This window comes from Tachysurus vachellii, chromosome 20 (assembly GCF_030014155.1).
Source record: "Tachysurus vachellii isolate PV-2020 chromosome 20, HZAU_Pvac_v1, whole genome shotgun sequence".
Taxonomy (NCBI): Eukaryota; Metazoa; Chordata; class Actinopteri; order Siluriformes; family Bagridae; genus Tachysurus; species Tachysurus vachellii.
In genome coordinates this window covers 18,524,779-18,537,449 of record NC_083479.1, presented here as the reverse complement: position 1 = coordinate 18,537,449, position 12,671 = coordinate 18,524,779, and the positions used below count along the sequence as shown (strand labels likewise).

The window sequence follows — 12,671 nt, the reverse complement described above, 5'->3', positions numbered from 1 at the left end:
CGAGTGTGTGTATGTGTGTGTGTGAGAGAGTGTGTGTGTGTATGTGTGTGAGAGTGTGTGTGTGTGTGTGTGTGAGAGAGAGAGAGAGAGAGAGAGAGAGAGTGTGTGTGTGTGTGTGTGTCAATAAGCTTTCATTGTCATTTCTACCATGTATAGCTGATGCAGTACACAGTGAAATGAAACAACGTTTCTCCATGAAACAACGTTTCTCCAGGACCTGGTGCTACACAAAAACGTCATACAACTACACACAACAACACAGAGCTAAGGACATAACGTGCAATGTGTGCAACATTGTGCAATAGTGCTGAATAGTGTGCATACTGTATATTATAAAGTACATTGTGCAACTAGAGCAATTGTGAACATATACAAACTTATGTAGCAGCAGCAGTGAGATGAGGTATTGAAAAATAAGGTGTGCAATACAGCTGTGTGTGTGTATGTGCGCGCGTGCGCGTGTGTGTTTGTGTGTGTGCTTGCGTGCAATGTGCGTGCGTTTGTGTGTGTGTGTGTGCGTGTGCGGCGTGTTTTCACACGGAATCCCACCCTCTACATCATAACATTTCGAATACGTGTTCTAGGCATTTCGAGTAAACGTGATAAATTCCTACCCAGGCACGTTCACAGAGTTAAAGTTAACGTGTCGATGATATTGCAGCTTGTCGTGTAAAAACAAAAATAAACGTCTTACAAAAATCTCAGTCTTTTATCTGTTTGCTAAGTTGTAACTATAGAAACCAAAACAAATATTAGAATAAGTGCTTTGATATAAAATCGCACAGCGAATCTCTTGACCCTGGAAGCGTGTATCTTGATGAGAAGAGCATCAAGTCATCACCTCTTCATTCTCCTGCCATCAGGAAGGAAGTTCAGGTCAAGTTCAGGAGACGTTTCTTTACCATGACAATCACTCTGAAGATCTTTCATGCTCTACACAGCAGGACATTACAACACAGGGCACTCACATTAGAAGTCAAGAAGGTTTATTGTAATTTCATCAATATACGGCTGGTACAGTGCATCATAAAATCATACGTTTGTCTAAGACCATGGTGCTACACAAAAACACAGGACTATTTGGAATCTCCTTCCTGACAGTGTTCAGGGCTCAGACACACTCTCCCAGTTTAAATGTAGATTAAAGACATATCTCTTTAGCCAGACATACACATAATACATCCCATAACCCTGTTCTCAAGTAGATCTGATTACATGCACATTATCTATCTAGTGCTGGTTATTATCATGAACAGCAGCTACACTAATTCCTCTCCACTTGCTTTTCTTTTTCTACCCATTTCGAGGCATCTAGAGATTGTACCAGCTCAGGATGTGTTGCACTTCATGAAGATTTCTGACCTTCAATGAGAAGTTACAAACTCCATGTTGTGTTTGAGGACAGTAACCTCCTCATCTATACAACAATTGTCGGACTGTATCTGACTGTAGAAAGGACATTATTCATAATAACAGTCTCCGGTGTTTATAACACTTTATAATCACACCTTCCAAATGAGGATGAGGTTCACGTTTGAGTTTGGTTCCTCTCAAGGTTTCTTCCTTTTCCATCTAAGGACATTTTTTCCTCACCACAGTCACCTCAGTCAGGTTTATTGGGGATAAATACAAACACATTTAAATATAATTCTAATATTAATCTTGAATTTTTGTATATTAAACTTATTATTTTGTTCTATATTTTTTATGTTAAGATGTTTTGAGACAATGTCCATTGTCTCAAATATTGTAAAGTTACATGTTCGAGGTGGAATAATGTTTTTAAGCAAATCATGTTATTAATGTAATCACACCAGTTAAAAACATTTACTTTTTAATACCTGGTTACATTTAAAATGATCAACTGTTTAACTTCCACTGATTTGGGTAAGACCAGTATTTTCCAGTAGCATGTCCACCTGGTTAAATGCTTACTTTAATTGAGACAATAAGCCTTAATACATTGAAAACATCCTTCCATTAATGTTATATAAATATCGCTTAACAAAAAATTAAACCACAACAGTAAGTATAAATTTTTTATAAGTGAAGCAAGTCCTAGAAATAACACTTGTGCATTCATATAAACCTGTGATCCAATTTACTGCCATAGCTGCTGTTGAAAATAACAATAAACCTTCTGACCAATCAGATTCAAGAGTTCATCATCACTGTGGTATAATAATGATTTGTCCAGTAAATAAAATAATCACAGCTCCTTTTTTATTTCCTAATAACTCCCCCATAGTGTCACTATTGAGCTGATATAGTGTTGCAGTGTGCATGTGTGTGTCTCTGTGTGTGTGTGTGTGTGTGTGTGTGTGTGTGTGTGTGTGTGTGTGTGTGTGTGTGTGTGTGTGTGCTATCAGTGTAGCAGTGACACTGACAGTGCGTGAGATGGGTGTGGGTGTGTGAGTGTAATTTGGGCAGAATGCACGGTTTGCACGTGGAGATTGCCTTATCTAGAAAGCACAGCAAGAACACACTATTCTCAACACAGCAGTGACACTCGTACCATGAACACCATGTACATTAACCATGATAGCTGATGCCACTGCTGTGTTGAGGATGGAGATGATCCAGATCCAACTCCAGGCCCAGTTCATTGTCTGTTAATGGACAGTTGTCAAGAAGAAGCTAATAATTATGCAGATAAATAATGTATTAAAGCCTGTTGTGAGTGTGAGTTTAATTCGTGATGAGCTGTAGGACTGGATTTGAGTACCTGAGGGTTATTATTGAACTGCGACTCACATAAGTAACATGTTCAAACAAAAACAAACATAAATGGCGTCTTTTTTGTTTAGCTGCCACCTAGTGGTGGTGATCATGAACTACCAAAGTGTAGTCTGTAAAAAAAGTTTTGTTTTCTAAGAGCATGATTATACTGTCCGGATTTCCACATGTTCTCAGTGTCAGTGTGTGTTTCCTCCCCGTTCTCCTACTTCCTCCAACCGCACAAAAACATAACAATGAGTGGACCGTATATACAAATTATCCTTAGGTATGAATGAGTGGATAAATGAGTGTGTGAATGTATGTATGAATAAGGGTGTGCATGAGTGTGAGAATTAGTGGATGAATGTATGTATGAGTGAATGAATGAGTGGATACTTTAGTGGATGAATGAATGTATGAATGAGATGTGGGTGAGTGTGTGAATGAGTGGATGAATGTATGAATAAGTGAATGAATGAGTGGATACGTTAGTGGATGAATAAGTGGATGAATGGACGAATGAGCATGTGAATGAGTGGATGAATGTATGAATGAGTGTTTGGATGAGTGTGTGAATGAGTGGATAAATTAGTGGATGAATGTATGAATGAGAGTGTGAATGAGTGGATAAATTAGTGGATGAATGAATGTATGAATGAGATGTGGGTGAGTGTGTGAATGAGTGGATGAAGGTATGAATGAGTGGATGAATGGGTGTGAGAATGAGTGGATGAATGTATGAATGAGTGGATATTTTAGTGGATGAATAAGTGGACGAATGGATGAATGAGTGGATGAATGTAGGAATGAGTGTGTGGATGAATGGATGAATGAATGAGTGAGTGTGTGGATGAGTGGATGAATTTGTGGATACATTAGTGGATGCATGTATAAATGAGTGTGTGGATGAATGTGTGGATACATTAGTGGTTGAATGAGTGGATGAATGTGTGAGTGAGAAGCACACTCAGAGTATACAGTGTATTATTTATCAGCCGTCTAAACCACCTACATGTTGCACATTTAACAGGTTGTGAAATCAGAGCCTGGTGCCGTTCTGTGTGTTTGCGTCTTTCAGAGCTTTCAGGTTGGTCTCTGAGTGTTTTGCTTTGTTGTGCATTCTATCAAACTCGGCAGTGATCTCCATTACGGATTTGTTTCTCGTCTCGGGTACGTGGTACCACACGAACACAGCAGTGAAAAAGCAGAATACGAAGAAGATGAGGAAGCAGAAATAGTCTAAATGCTCCTGTTTGGGTAGAAAAGAAAAGATAAGGAAAAAATTGTGGTAATGTGAAACAAAAACAATATACAATCACTTTGTCTCTGATGAATTTATAGTTCTGTATTAATCAGAGATGGCTTGCTTTGGTCAGGAAGCAGAAATTAATTCCATGACAATCCTACTAACAAAGCAAAACATGAAAAGCTCTTTACCTCCTCAGGATAAATTCTGTGTATTTTTGTGATATGAGAGATTATAAACTCACCACTATTAAAGGAAACACCATTCCCACAAAGAACAGCCCCATCCAGTTAAGAGTACAGGCCACAGTGTACGCTGCTGACTGAAAGGACTGTGTGAAAAGCTCTCCAGGCAGGGGTGCTGTTATACAAGCTGTTTCACACAGAAATGGAGAGCGAGAGAGAGAGAGAGAGAGAGAGAGAGAGAGAGAGAGAGAGAGGTGGAGTTATGTCTTCTTGTTCACTCTGAGAGAATAACTCACTTGCAGTGCACTGTTAATATTTATATGACATGTTAGAAGCTCTGAAGGCCACAATGGACAAAATTCCAAATGCAGTATACGCTATCTGTCATGTAAGTGCACTTAGTACACACAGGGTCCGCTGCAAAAGGAGATGATGAAGACGAAGATGAGCACCATGCTGCAGTACGGCATCCAGGACACGTGCACCTTCAACAACAGAGTCACAGCGTGATCAACACTCAAAGAGGAGAGGAAATGAGAGGTGCGGAGAAAAAATGAGAAAAGAGGTGAAGGGAGGAGAGGAGAGCAGTGGAGATGAGATGGGAGGTGGGGAGAGGAGAGGAAATGAGAGGAGAGGAGTGGAGAGGAGAGGAGATGAGAGGAGAAGAGATGGGAGGGGATGAGAGGAAAGGAGAGGAGAGGAGAGGTGAAGAGAGGAGAGGAGAATAGATGGTAGGGGATGAGAGGAAAGGAGAGGAGAGGAGAGGAAATTAGAGGAGAGGAGAGGAGAGGAGAGGAGAATAGATGGGAGGGGATGAGAGGAGAGGAGAGGAGAGGTGCAGAGAGGAAATGAGAGAATAGAGGAGAGGAGAGGAGAGGAGAATAGATGGGAGGGGATGAGAGGAGAGGAGAGGTGCAGAGAGGAAATGAGAGGAGAGGAGAGGAGAGGAGAGGAGAGGAGAGGAGAGGAGAGGAGAAGACAAGAGAGGAGAAGAGATGTGAGGAGACATGAACCGACCTGCAGGTACAGAGTAAGGGTGAGTAGGAGCAGTGCAACAGACATGCTCACATAACCCCGAACCATCAATAACTTCTTCCCTGTGTGCTCAATTACCAGCCCCTAAAACACACAAACACACCCACAACAATGGCTCTGTTTACGTGTGAAGATTTTGATCAACAGATTTTCATCATTTGTGTCTGAGTTCACTTCATAATGATTTGACAAACCTCAACAAACCTATAACTACAGCCCAAGCTACAAAACTCTTTCAGAATTCTAACACCAACTACACACATCAACCAGGCTGTTTTTTATCCAATATTTCCACCACAAAACCAGAGCACACTTTAACTGGTTAATAAGTTCATGATTTACACCTGAAACGTGTGTGTGTGTGTGTGTGTGTGTGTGTGTGTGTGTGCGAGTTTGAAGAGCATACACAGACGACTGCAGTGGAGAATTCACACAACCCTGTTCCCAAAGTCACGTAGCGCAAGTTGTGTGCTGGGATTCCTGCAGCTCGGAACACATCAGAGGCATAGAGATAAACCTGTAGAAACACAACACATACTGGACTGGACTGAGATAAACAGAACCGGAAACACTGGACTAGAGTGAGATGAAATTTCATCTTAGAACCACATGTTATGTTTACTCAGATTACTTTTTTCTAGTTATACAGTACTGTGCAAAAGGTTTAGGCAGGTGTGAAAAAATGCTGCAAACAAAGAATGCTTTCAAAAATGGAAGTGTTAAACATTTATTTTTATAAATGAACAAAATGCAGTGAATAAACAAATGAGAAATCTAAATCAAATCAATATTTGGTGTGACCAGCTTTTGCCTTCAAAACAGCAGCAATTGTAGGTACACTTGTACACAGCTTTTGAAGGAACTCGGCTGGTTGGTTGTTCCAAACATCTTGGAGAACTGACCACAGATCTTCTGTGGATGTCGGCTTTCTCACATCCTTCTGTCTCTTCATGTAATCCCAGACACACTGGATGATGTTGAGATCAGGGCTCTGTGGGGGTCGTGCCATCACTTCATGCTGGTTTGAAGGCAGAAGGTAGTAACACCAAATATTGATTTGATTTAGATTTTTCTTTTGTTTGCTCACTTTGCATTTTGTAAATTGACGGAAATAAACACTCATTATTTATATTTCTAAAAGCATTCTTTGTTTACAGCATTTTTTCACACCTGCCTAAAACCTTTGCACAGTACTGTATATCTAGCAGTCATTATGGTCATTATGGCTGTGTGTGTGTTTAAGACTCACAGCATTGATACCACATAACTGCAGTGTGATGAAGGTAATTATGATGGTGAATAGCTGCCAGCGGACAGAGCGGGCGAGCAAAAGCTCCAGCACGCTGTGGTTCCTCACAGTCTGCACGGTCACACACTCTGCTAACATCTCCTCCACCTCTGATCTGCAGTCAGCATGAGAACCTCGCAGCTGATGTAGAGCTATATACAGACACACAAAGGTCAAATTTAAACAGGCTCACCACAAAGGTATGTGTGTGTTTGTGTGTGTGTCTCACCTTTCTCACAGGCAGATTTGTCTCCCCGGTTTAAGAGCAGGAAGCGTGGAGACTCAGGCAGGAAGTACAAACAGACAAGCTGCAGAAGACCAGTCAAGGCACTAAAGGCCAGCAAAAAAGGCCACAAAGCTTCTGTTCCCATTATCTCACTACACACACACAAGACAAGAGGGTATGGTGTGAGAAATAGATCATATGGTAATGATGTGCATGACGATTTAATGATGTAATGATGACAATAAACAAACATGCCAAAAGCAGTTATCTGTTATGGTTATCTGCATTTCTCAATTAATGTTAAAGATTAAAATTTTCAAACCATATTTCATTATGTTTCAGCAAAATATAATATTGTAATAGAATCATATTGCAATATTTGGGGCAATGGTGGCCCAAGTGGTTAAGGTGTTTTGAATCTTTGAATCCCAGGTCCAACAAGTTGGACCTTAGTACAGTTGTTGGATCTTAATACATCTTAACCTCAGTTGTATTAAATGAGATTAAAATGTAAGTCGCTCTGGATTAGGGCATCTGCTAAATTCTGTAAATGTAATTTAATGTATAAATCAGGGTTCAATCTGCCACTGTTGGGCCCCTGAGCAAGGCCCTTAACCTTCTCTGCTCCAGGAGTGCTGTATTATGGCTGATCCTGTGCTCTGACCCCAAACTCCAAAGTTGGGAAAAGTGAAGAAAGTATTTCATTGTGCTGTAATGAATTTGTAACAAAATAAAGACTTGTATTTAAACGACATGGGAAAACTTGTTAATAGTTCAAGTAATATGTGCTTGTAGCAGATGATGATGAGGTCACATGACTCACCTGAGGCCAAGCAGCTGGCCAAAAAACTTCCCCAGTGAGACGAAACTGCCCACAGTAGCACCGACCATCCCTCTTAAACTCTTCGGGGCACAGTCCAGGACATACATGGTGTGGACTGTCAGACCCACGCCTGAAACACACACACACACACACACACACACACACACACACTTAACATTCACACACAATTAACATTTTAGTATTTAAGTTGTATTACAGATTCCTGATTTACAAAGCTTTCTCAAATTTTCTTTGTATTTCTGTCTACTACTTAGGACAATGATATTAGTCAAACCCATTTATCTCCATAAAAGGCAAATAGGTCTGAAAACAATAAAATGCTAGATATTTCAAACTGTTGACAAGAGATTATTGAATATGTTTTTGCAGCAGCGGACCTGCGCCGATGCCGTAGACGAGCCGTCCCACCATGATCATCTCGAACGAGCGTGCTGTTTTGCTCAGCACCATCAGCACAGCTCCACAGACGACCACCAAGTTGTTCAGCATGAGGCATCTCTTCCTGATTACAGAGCAACAGAATGAGAAGCCAATTCGAAACCCATAAACAGTAAACACTAAAATAGATACTAGATTCTCTACAGCAGGATTCTGGTCTTGTGGTGCAATATAAAAACACAATTTATCTTTTTGACATAGTGTATAAAATAAAGAAGAAGGATATTCAGTTCATTTTTTGTCAATAAACAATTTTAAAGTCAGCAATTATACATTAATATCATAAGTAAGTAGGCCTGAGAAACTGAGTACAAATCAGTGATGAATAAACCCCCCTTTCATTATTTTAAGTGCTAGTAATCTTATTTATTTAATAAATACTTCAATAAAATATCCACAGCTCCTGTGCCAAATCTTACTTGTTTGAAAGGACATTGATAAGCTATTTAAAGAAAAGATTTTGTATAAAAAGTTAAAGTGGGGAACACCATGGATGCCTCAGTGTTTGACACTTTACTTCTTTAAAACAGATTAGTTTAGTTAAAAAGGCTTTTCACACTGAGATTAACCATATTTTTATCCCCAAGTAAAGGAACAAAGCTTTACACTCATAATATAGAAGTGATGTTTTGGTAACTTAGAATCACTGTATTCTACCCAGGGTTATGAAACCCTTTTTGCAATGTTGACTCCACATTGGTCTGCAAAACTTGATTCATTCTGATATGTTAGAACCTCTGATTAAATAGTATTTCAATAATAAACCCCCACCATCATCACCCTTCAGTTCCCATGACATTAATGGTGCAGTTCAGCTAAAAATGACAGTAAACCTTTATGCAGCTCAGACAGGAGCATGTTTGGAGTCTAATATTAGTTTTTTTTTTAGTATTATTTAAAGCCATCAGTTTAGCAATGTGTTAGTGTTATTAATCACACAGTCATCTCAATTATGTCCTTTGGCTCTGTAATAATATCTAATACACAAATGTATTTGAAGTAGACTAATCAGGAGCCCAAGTCCTGAGACAAGCAAATTATCATATGTGTAACAATGGGTTCTAGAGCTTTAGATCACAATGACCCACTGTATGGGTAAAAGACTATGATATACAAAGAGATCTTTAGTACATTTCAGATGACACCCCACACCATCGCAGTCTAAGAAATGTCAGTAAATGAAATCATAAAAAATGATCGTTTTAGTTGACTTGGCAACAATTCCAGTTAAAACCCCGCCTCATATCTATCATTTACATTCCTATTCTAGATTTTCTTTTTGTTCTATTAATAAAAAGTGATCAAAAAGTGAGCATATATACACTATTGATATCATAACAGTATTTTTACCTGCCGTAGGTTATCGCGATTCGCCCGGCACACAGGGCGCCCAACAGACCCCCGATGCAGTACATGGAAACGATGAATTGGACCAGATAAGCGAGAGTTGCCAGTGCTCTAGAGAGAGGCCATATCTCTCTAAACAATGATGCTACTGTACAAGTAGACTACCCAGATAGCAAATTGGTTATGGGTCGGATCTGGCTTTGAGATTTCGGCTTTGAGATTGTCCCACATTAAACATAAAATTACGGCCCAAATGCCAAAGGTTAACCAGACTAATACCAGAAACAGACCAAAACTCAGCCACAACTTTACAATGTCACCAAAAATCGGCCATAACTGGCCCACAACAGTGCCAGAATCCACAGATGTCAGCAAGACAAGAGCTAAAGTGCTACCAAATTTACCCCAGAACTCAGCCACAACTTATTTAAAAGGTCCAGAAAATTGCTATAACTGGACCAATATTATGCCAAACTCCCCTTATTGGGCAACTCCCCTTATTGCCTTATATAAAAAAAAAGTATGTATTGTGCAACGTATAATAAAAGAATAAAACTACTTAAATGTATAGTTTAGTGTTTTATTGAAGGTGGGTGGGTTGGGGGTGTTTCCAGTCAGATTACAATTTAAAAAAAATGATTCTACCTCAGGTAATATCCATATATATCGTTGATTCTCCATAACAATGTCATATATATTTTATTAATTCTTTGTTGTCTTGTCTTTGTTCATCTCAGGGAGCTTAAAGTGCCAAGTGAGGACCTTTTTTCTCTAACATTTTTCCTGTCACACAGGGGCTGAGGAGACTTTCCTTGAGTTTCCGAGTAGGAATTCCGAACTGAGAAGGTGTTTTCTTTGATTTTTCCCCATTCTGAGGTCGTAACGTCTTCCCAGAATTAAAAAATTTACAGTAGAGAAGTAAGAGTTAGAATAGGGTTAGATGAAAGAAATGAAAGAAATGAAAGAAATAAATGAAAGAAAACTGTATTACAAAATCTTTGTAAAAGCATCCGTGTATATAAAACAAGAAATGTTTTGGGGAAAATGTTCTTTCTTAAAAAGTAGAACATCTCTTCCATAAAACCTTTTAAACCCTATTCAGAAAATGTCTAAAATGTGGTAAGGGTTACATTTCCGATGAAACACTGTGAATAACTGTAAGAACCATGAGACCAAAATAACTCTAATCTGCAGCCAGATAAATCTGAGACAATTTGCCTAAGATGGAGAAATCAGCACCTGGTGGATGTTTTCTTGTGCTCCCCAGTATTAAAAGACAATTAAATGCCACCTTGTCACCTATGACATGAATCAGGAGAGCTGCTAGACCGCTGCTGAACCGTATCCAAGTGGCAGAGCGATTCACACATTAACACATCAGCTTAATTATCATCCTGTCCAACTTACTATAAGATGTCAGTAACTTATCAGTGTAACTGGGTCAAACACACACTCACACACACACACACACACACACACACACAAGCTCTGAACTTCCAGATTTATACTGCTATTATATCTTCCACATGCATTATCTGCTGGAATCTTGCAAAGCTAGTGATTCATTCTGATATGGTAGAACCGCTGATTAAATAGTATTTCAATAATAAACCCTCACCATCATCACCCTTCAGTTCCCATGACATTAATATTAGTTTTTTTTAGTACTATTTAAAGCCATCGGTTTAGCAACGTGTTAGTGTTGTTAATCACACACTCATCTCAATTATGTCCTTTGGCTCTGTAATAATATCTAATACACAAATGTATTAGAAGTAGGCTAATCAGTAGCCCAAGTCCTGAGACAAGCAGATTATTATATGTGTAACAATGGATTCTAGAGCTTTAGAGCACGGGAAGAACACACACACAAGGCGGAGGCGGGATTCGAACCCCCAACCCTGGAGGCGAACGTGCTAACCACTAAGCCACCGTGCACCCATTCCTATTCAAGATTTTATTAGCATATATACACTATTGATATCATAACAGTATTTTTACCTGCCGTAGGTTACCGCGATTCGCCCGGCACACAGGGCGCCCAACAGACCCCCGATGCAGTACATGGAAACGATGAAGGACCAGATAAGCGAGAGTTGCCAGTGCTCTAGAGAGAGGCCATATCTCTGAATGCATGTGCTGTTCACCAGCTCTTTAATGTACTGATAAAAAAAGCAGATTGATTCAGTAGATTGTTAAAATAAGGGGTAGTATGTAATTTGTAGTGCCTGCTGCTGCCTGAATTGAAATTTGCATTAGAAAGAAATGACCCCAACTTTAACTATGTAATAGTATCAATAATATAAATATTACTAATATATAAGTACAATTCATTAAATCAAAAACACTTAATATTATTTTAAGAAGAGAAAAGTTAAAACGTATGTTTTAAGGATGCTGTCTATTTATAACAGATCCTTGAACATTTCCTTCATACCACCTTTAACTAACTGATGAGCGCAAACAGAAACACACACTGTTACTCACGGCTGACGGTGCAGTGAGGACGGAAATGTGGAAGCCATATTGGAAGGTTCCCCCGATACCTGTGACCAAAATGACTGCAACAAGCACAGGGTTCTTCAGCTGATCACAAACAAAAAACAAACCTGGATCCAAAGTGTTCCTGTTTTTGATTAACAAAGAATAGAAGTATGAAAACATAGCAAAGAAACTTACCAGGGATAATACAGAATTCATCATGGCACTGAGAAGATCTTCCACGAGTCTCGTGACTCATCTGGTTTGGTCCCCTCTGTGAACAGTGAGAGAATTTTGACACAGCAAACCAGGGAATGTCTAACTGAATGTTAAACTGTAACTCCTCATGGACAATTGGTGAAAAAGTAGGTAAGTCTGATGAAACAGTTGAGGATGATGACATGAGATTAGACATGAAATGAATGCTTTACCCACTTGTATGAAGGCCAAAAATTATCAACATAAGTGATGACCAGCTAATCTATACCGAAATTTCTTCATACTAGTCTTGTTTAATTGCAGCGTTAGTGGCAGACATCCAAATGAGAAGGATAGCAGCATGGTTTCTGAAGAGGGAAGTCTGTATGTCTTGTGCAGAATTAATAAATGTAGGTTCTCCAAAATTCAGCTTTAGAGCCCTTACAGCTGGGTGAAGATTCTGCGGCAAAGGAAAGCAACCACTCGTGTCCGTTTCATGTTTTTAACAGAAACCTGAAAGAGCTCTGGTTATAGAAGACTATCTTACCATCCATCCATCCATCCATGATGGGCCAGACAAAGAGCGGTTCAAATACCCTTATGAGGAAATTAAAATCAAGGTCCGTGACGAACTGGGGCCCCACCCTGGAGCCAGGCCTGGGGTT

The 12,671-nt window shown here is 39.4% G+C and overlaps 1 protein-coding gene across 1 annotated transcript; it reads right to left on the bottom strand.

Annotated features, from left to right (window-relative positions):
- Positions 1-1,014: 1,014 nt before the first annotated feature.
- slc2a11l (solute carrier family 2 member 11, like) lies at positions 1,015-12,078 on the bottom strand. Its single transcript, XM_060896531.1, has 12 exons — positions 12,007-12,078; positions 11,815-11,913; positions 11,329-11,489; positions 7,920-8,044; positions 7,522-7,651; positions 6,702-6,850; positions 6,434-6,624; positions 5,591-5,701; positions 5,167-5,268; positions 4,559-4,634; positions 4,209-4,336; positions 1,015-3,967 (listed from the first exon to the last, which is right to left on the bottom strand). The coding sequence occupies exons 1-12, from the start codon at positions 12,028-12,030 to the stop codon at positions 3,758-3,760; spliced, it is 1,506 nt and encodes a 501-aa protein (XP_060752514.1). The 5' UTR covers positions 12,031-12,078; the 3' UTR covers positions 1,015-3,757.
- Between the last annotated feature and the right edge of the window lie 593 nt (positions 12,079-12,671).

Excerpts from the sequence above, each read along its gene's own strand:
- slc2a11l (XM_060896531.1), bottom strand. The coding sequence starts at position 12,030 with ATGATGAATTCTGTATTATCCCTG. Across the intron at positions 8,045-11,328 it reads ATCGCGGTAACCTACGGCAG|GAAGAGATGCCTCATGCTGA; the intron begins GTAAAAATACTG and ends CTCTGTAATCAG. Across the intron at positions 5,702-6,433 it reads AGTTATGTGGTATCAATGCT|GTTTATCTCTATGCCTCTGA; the intron begins GTGAGTCTTAAA and ends GTGTTTCTACAG.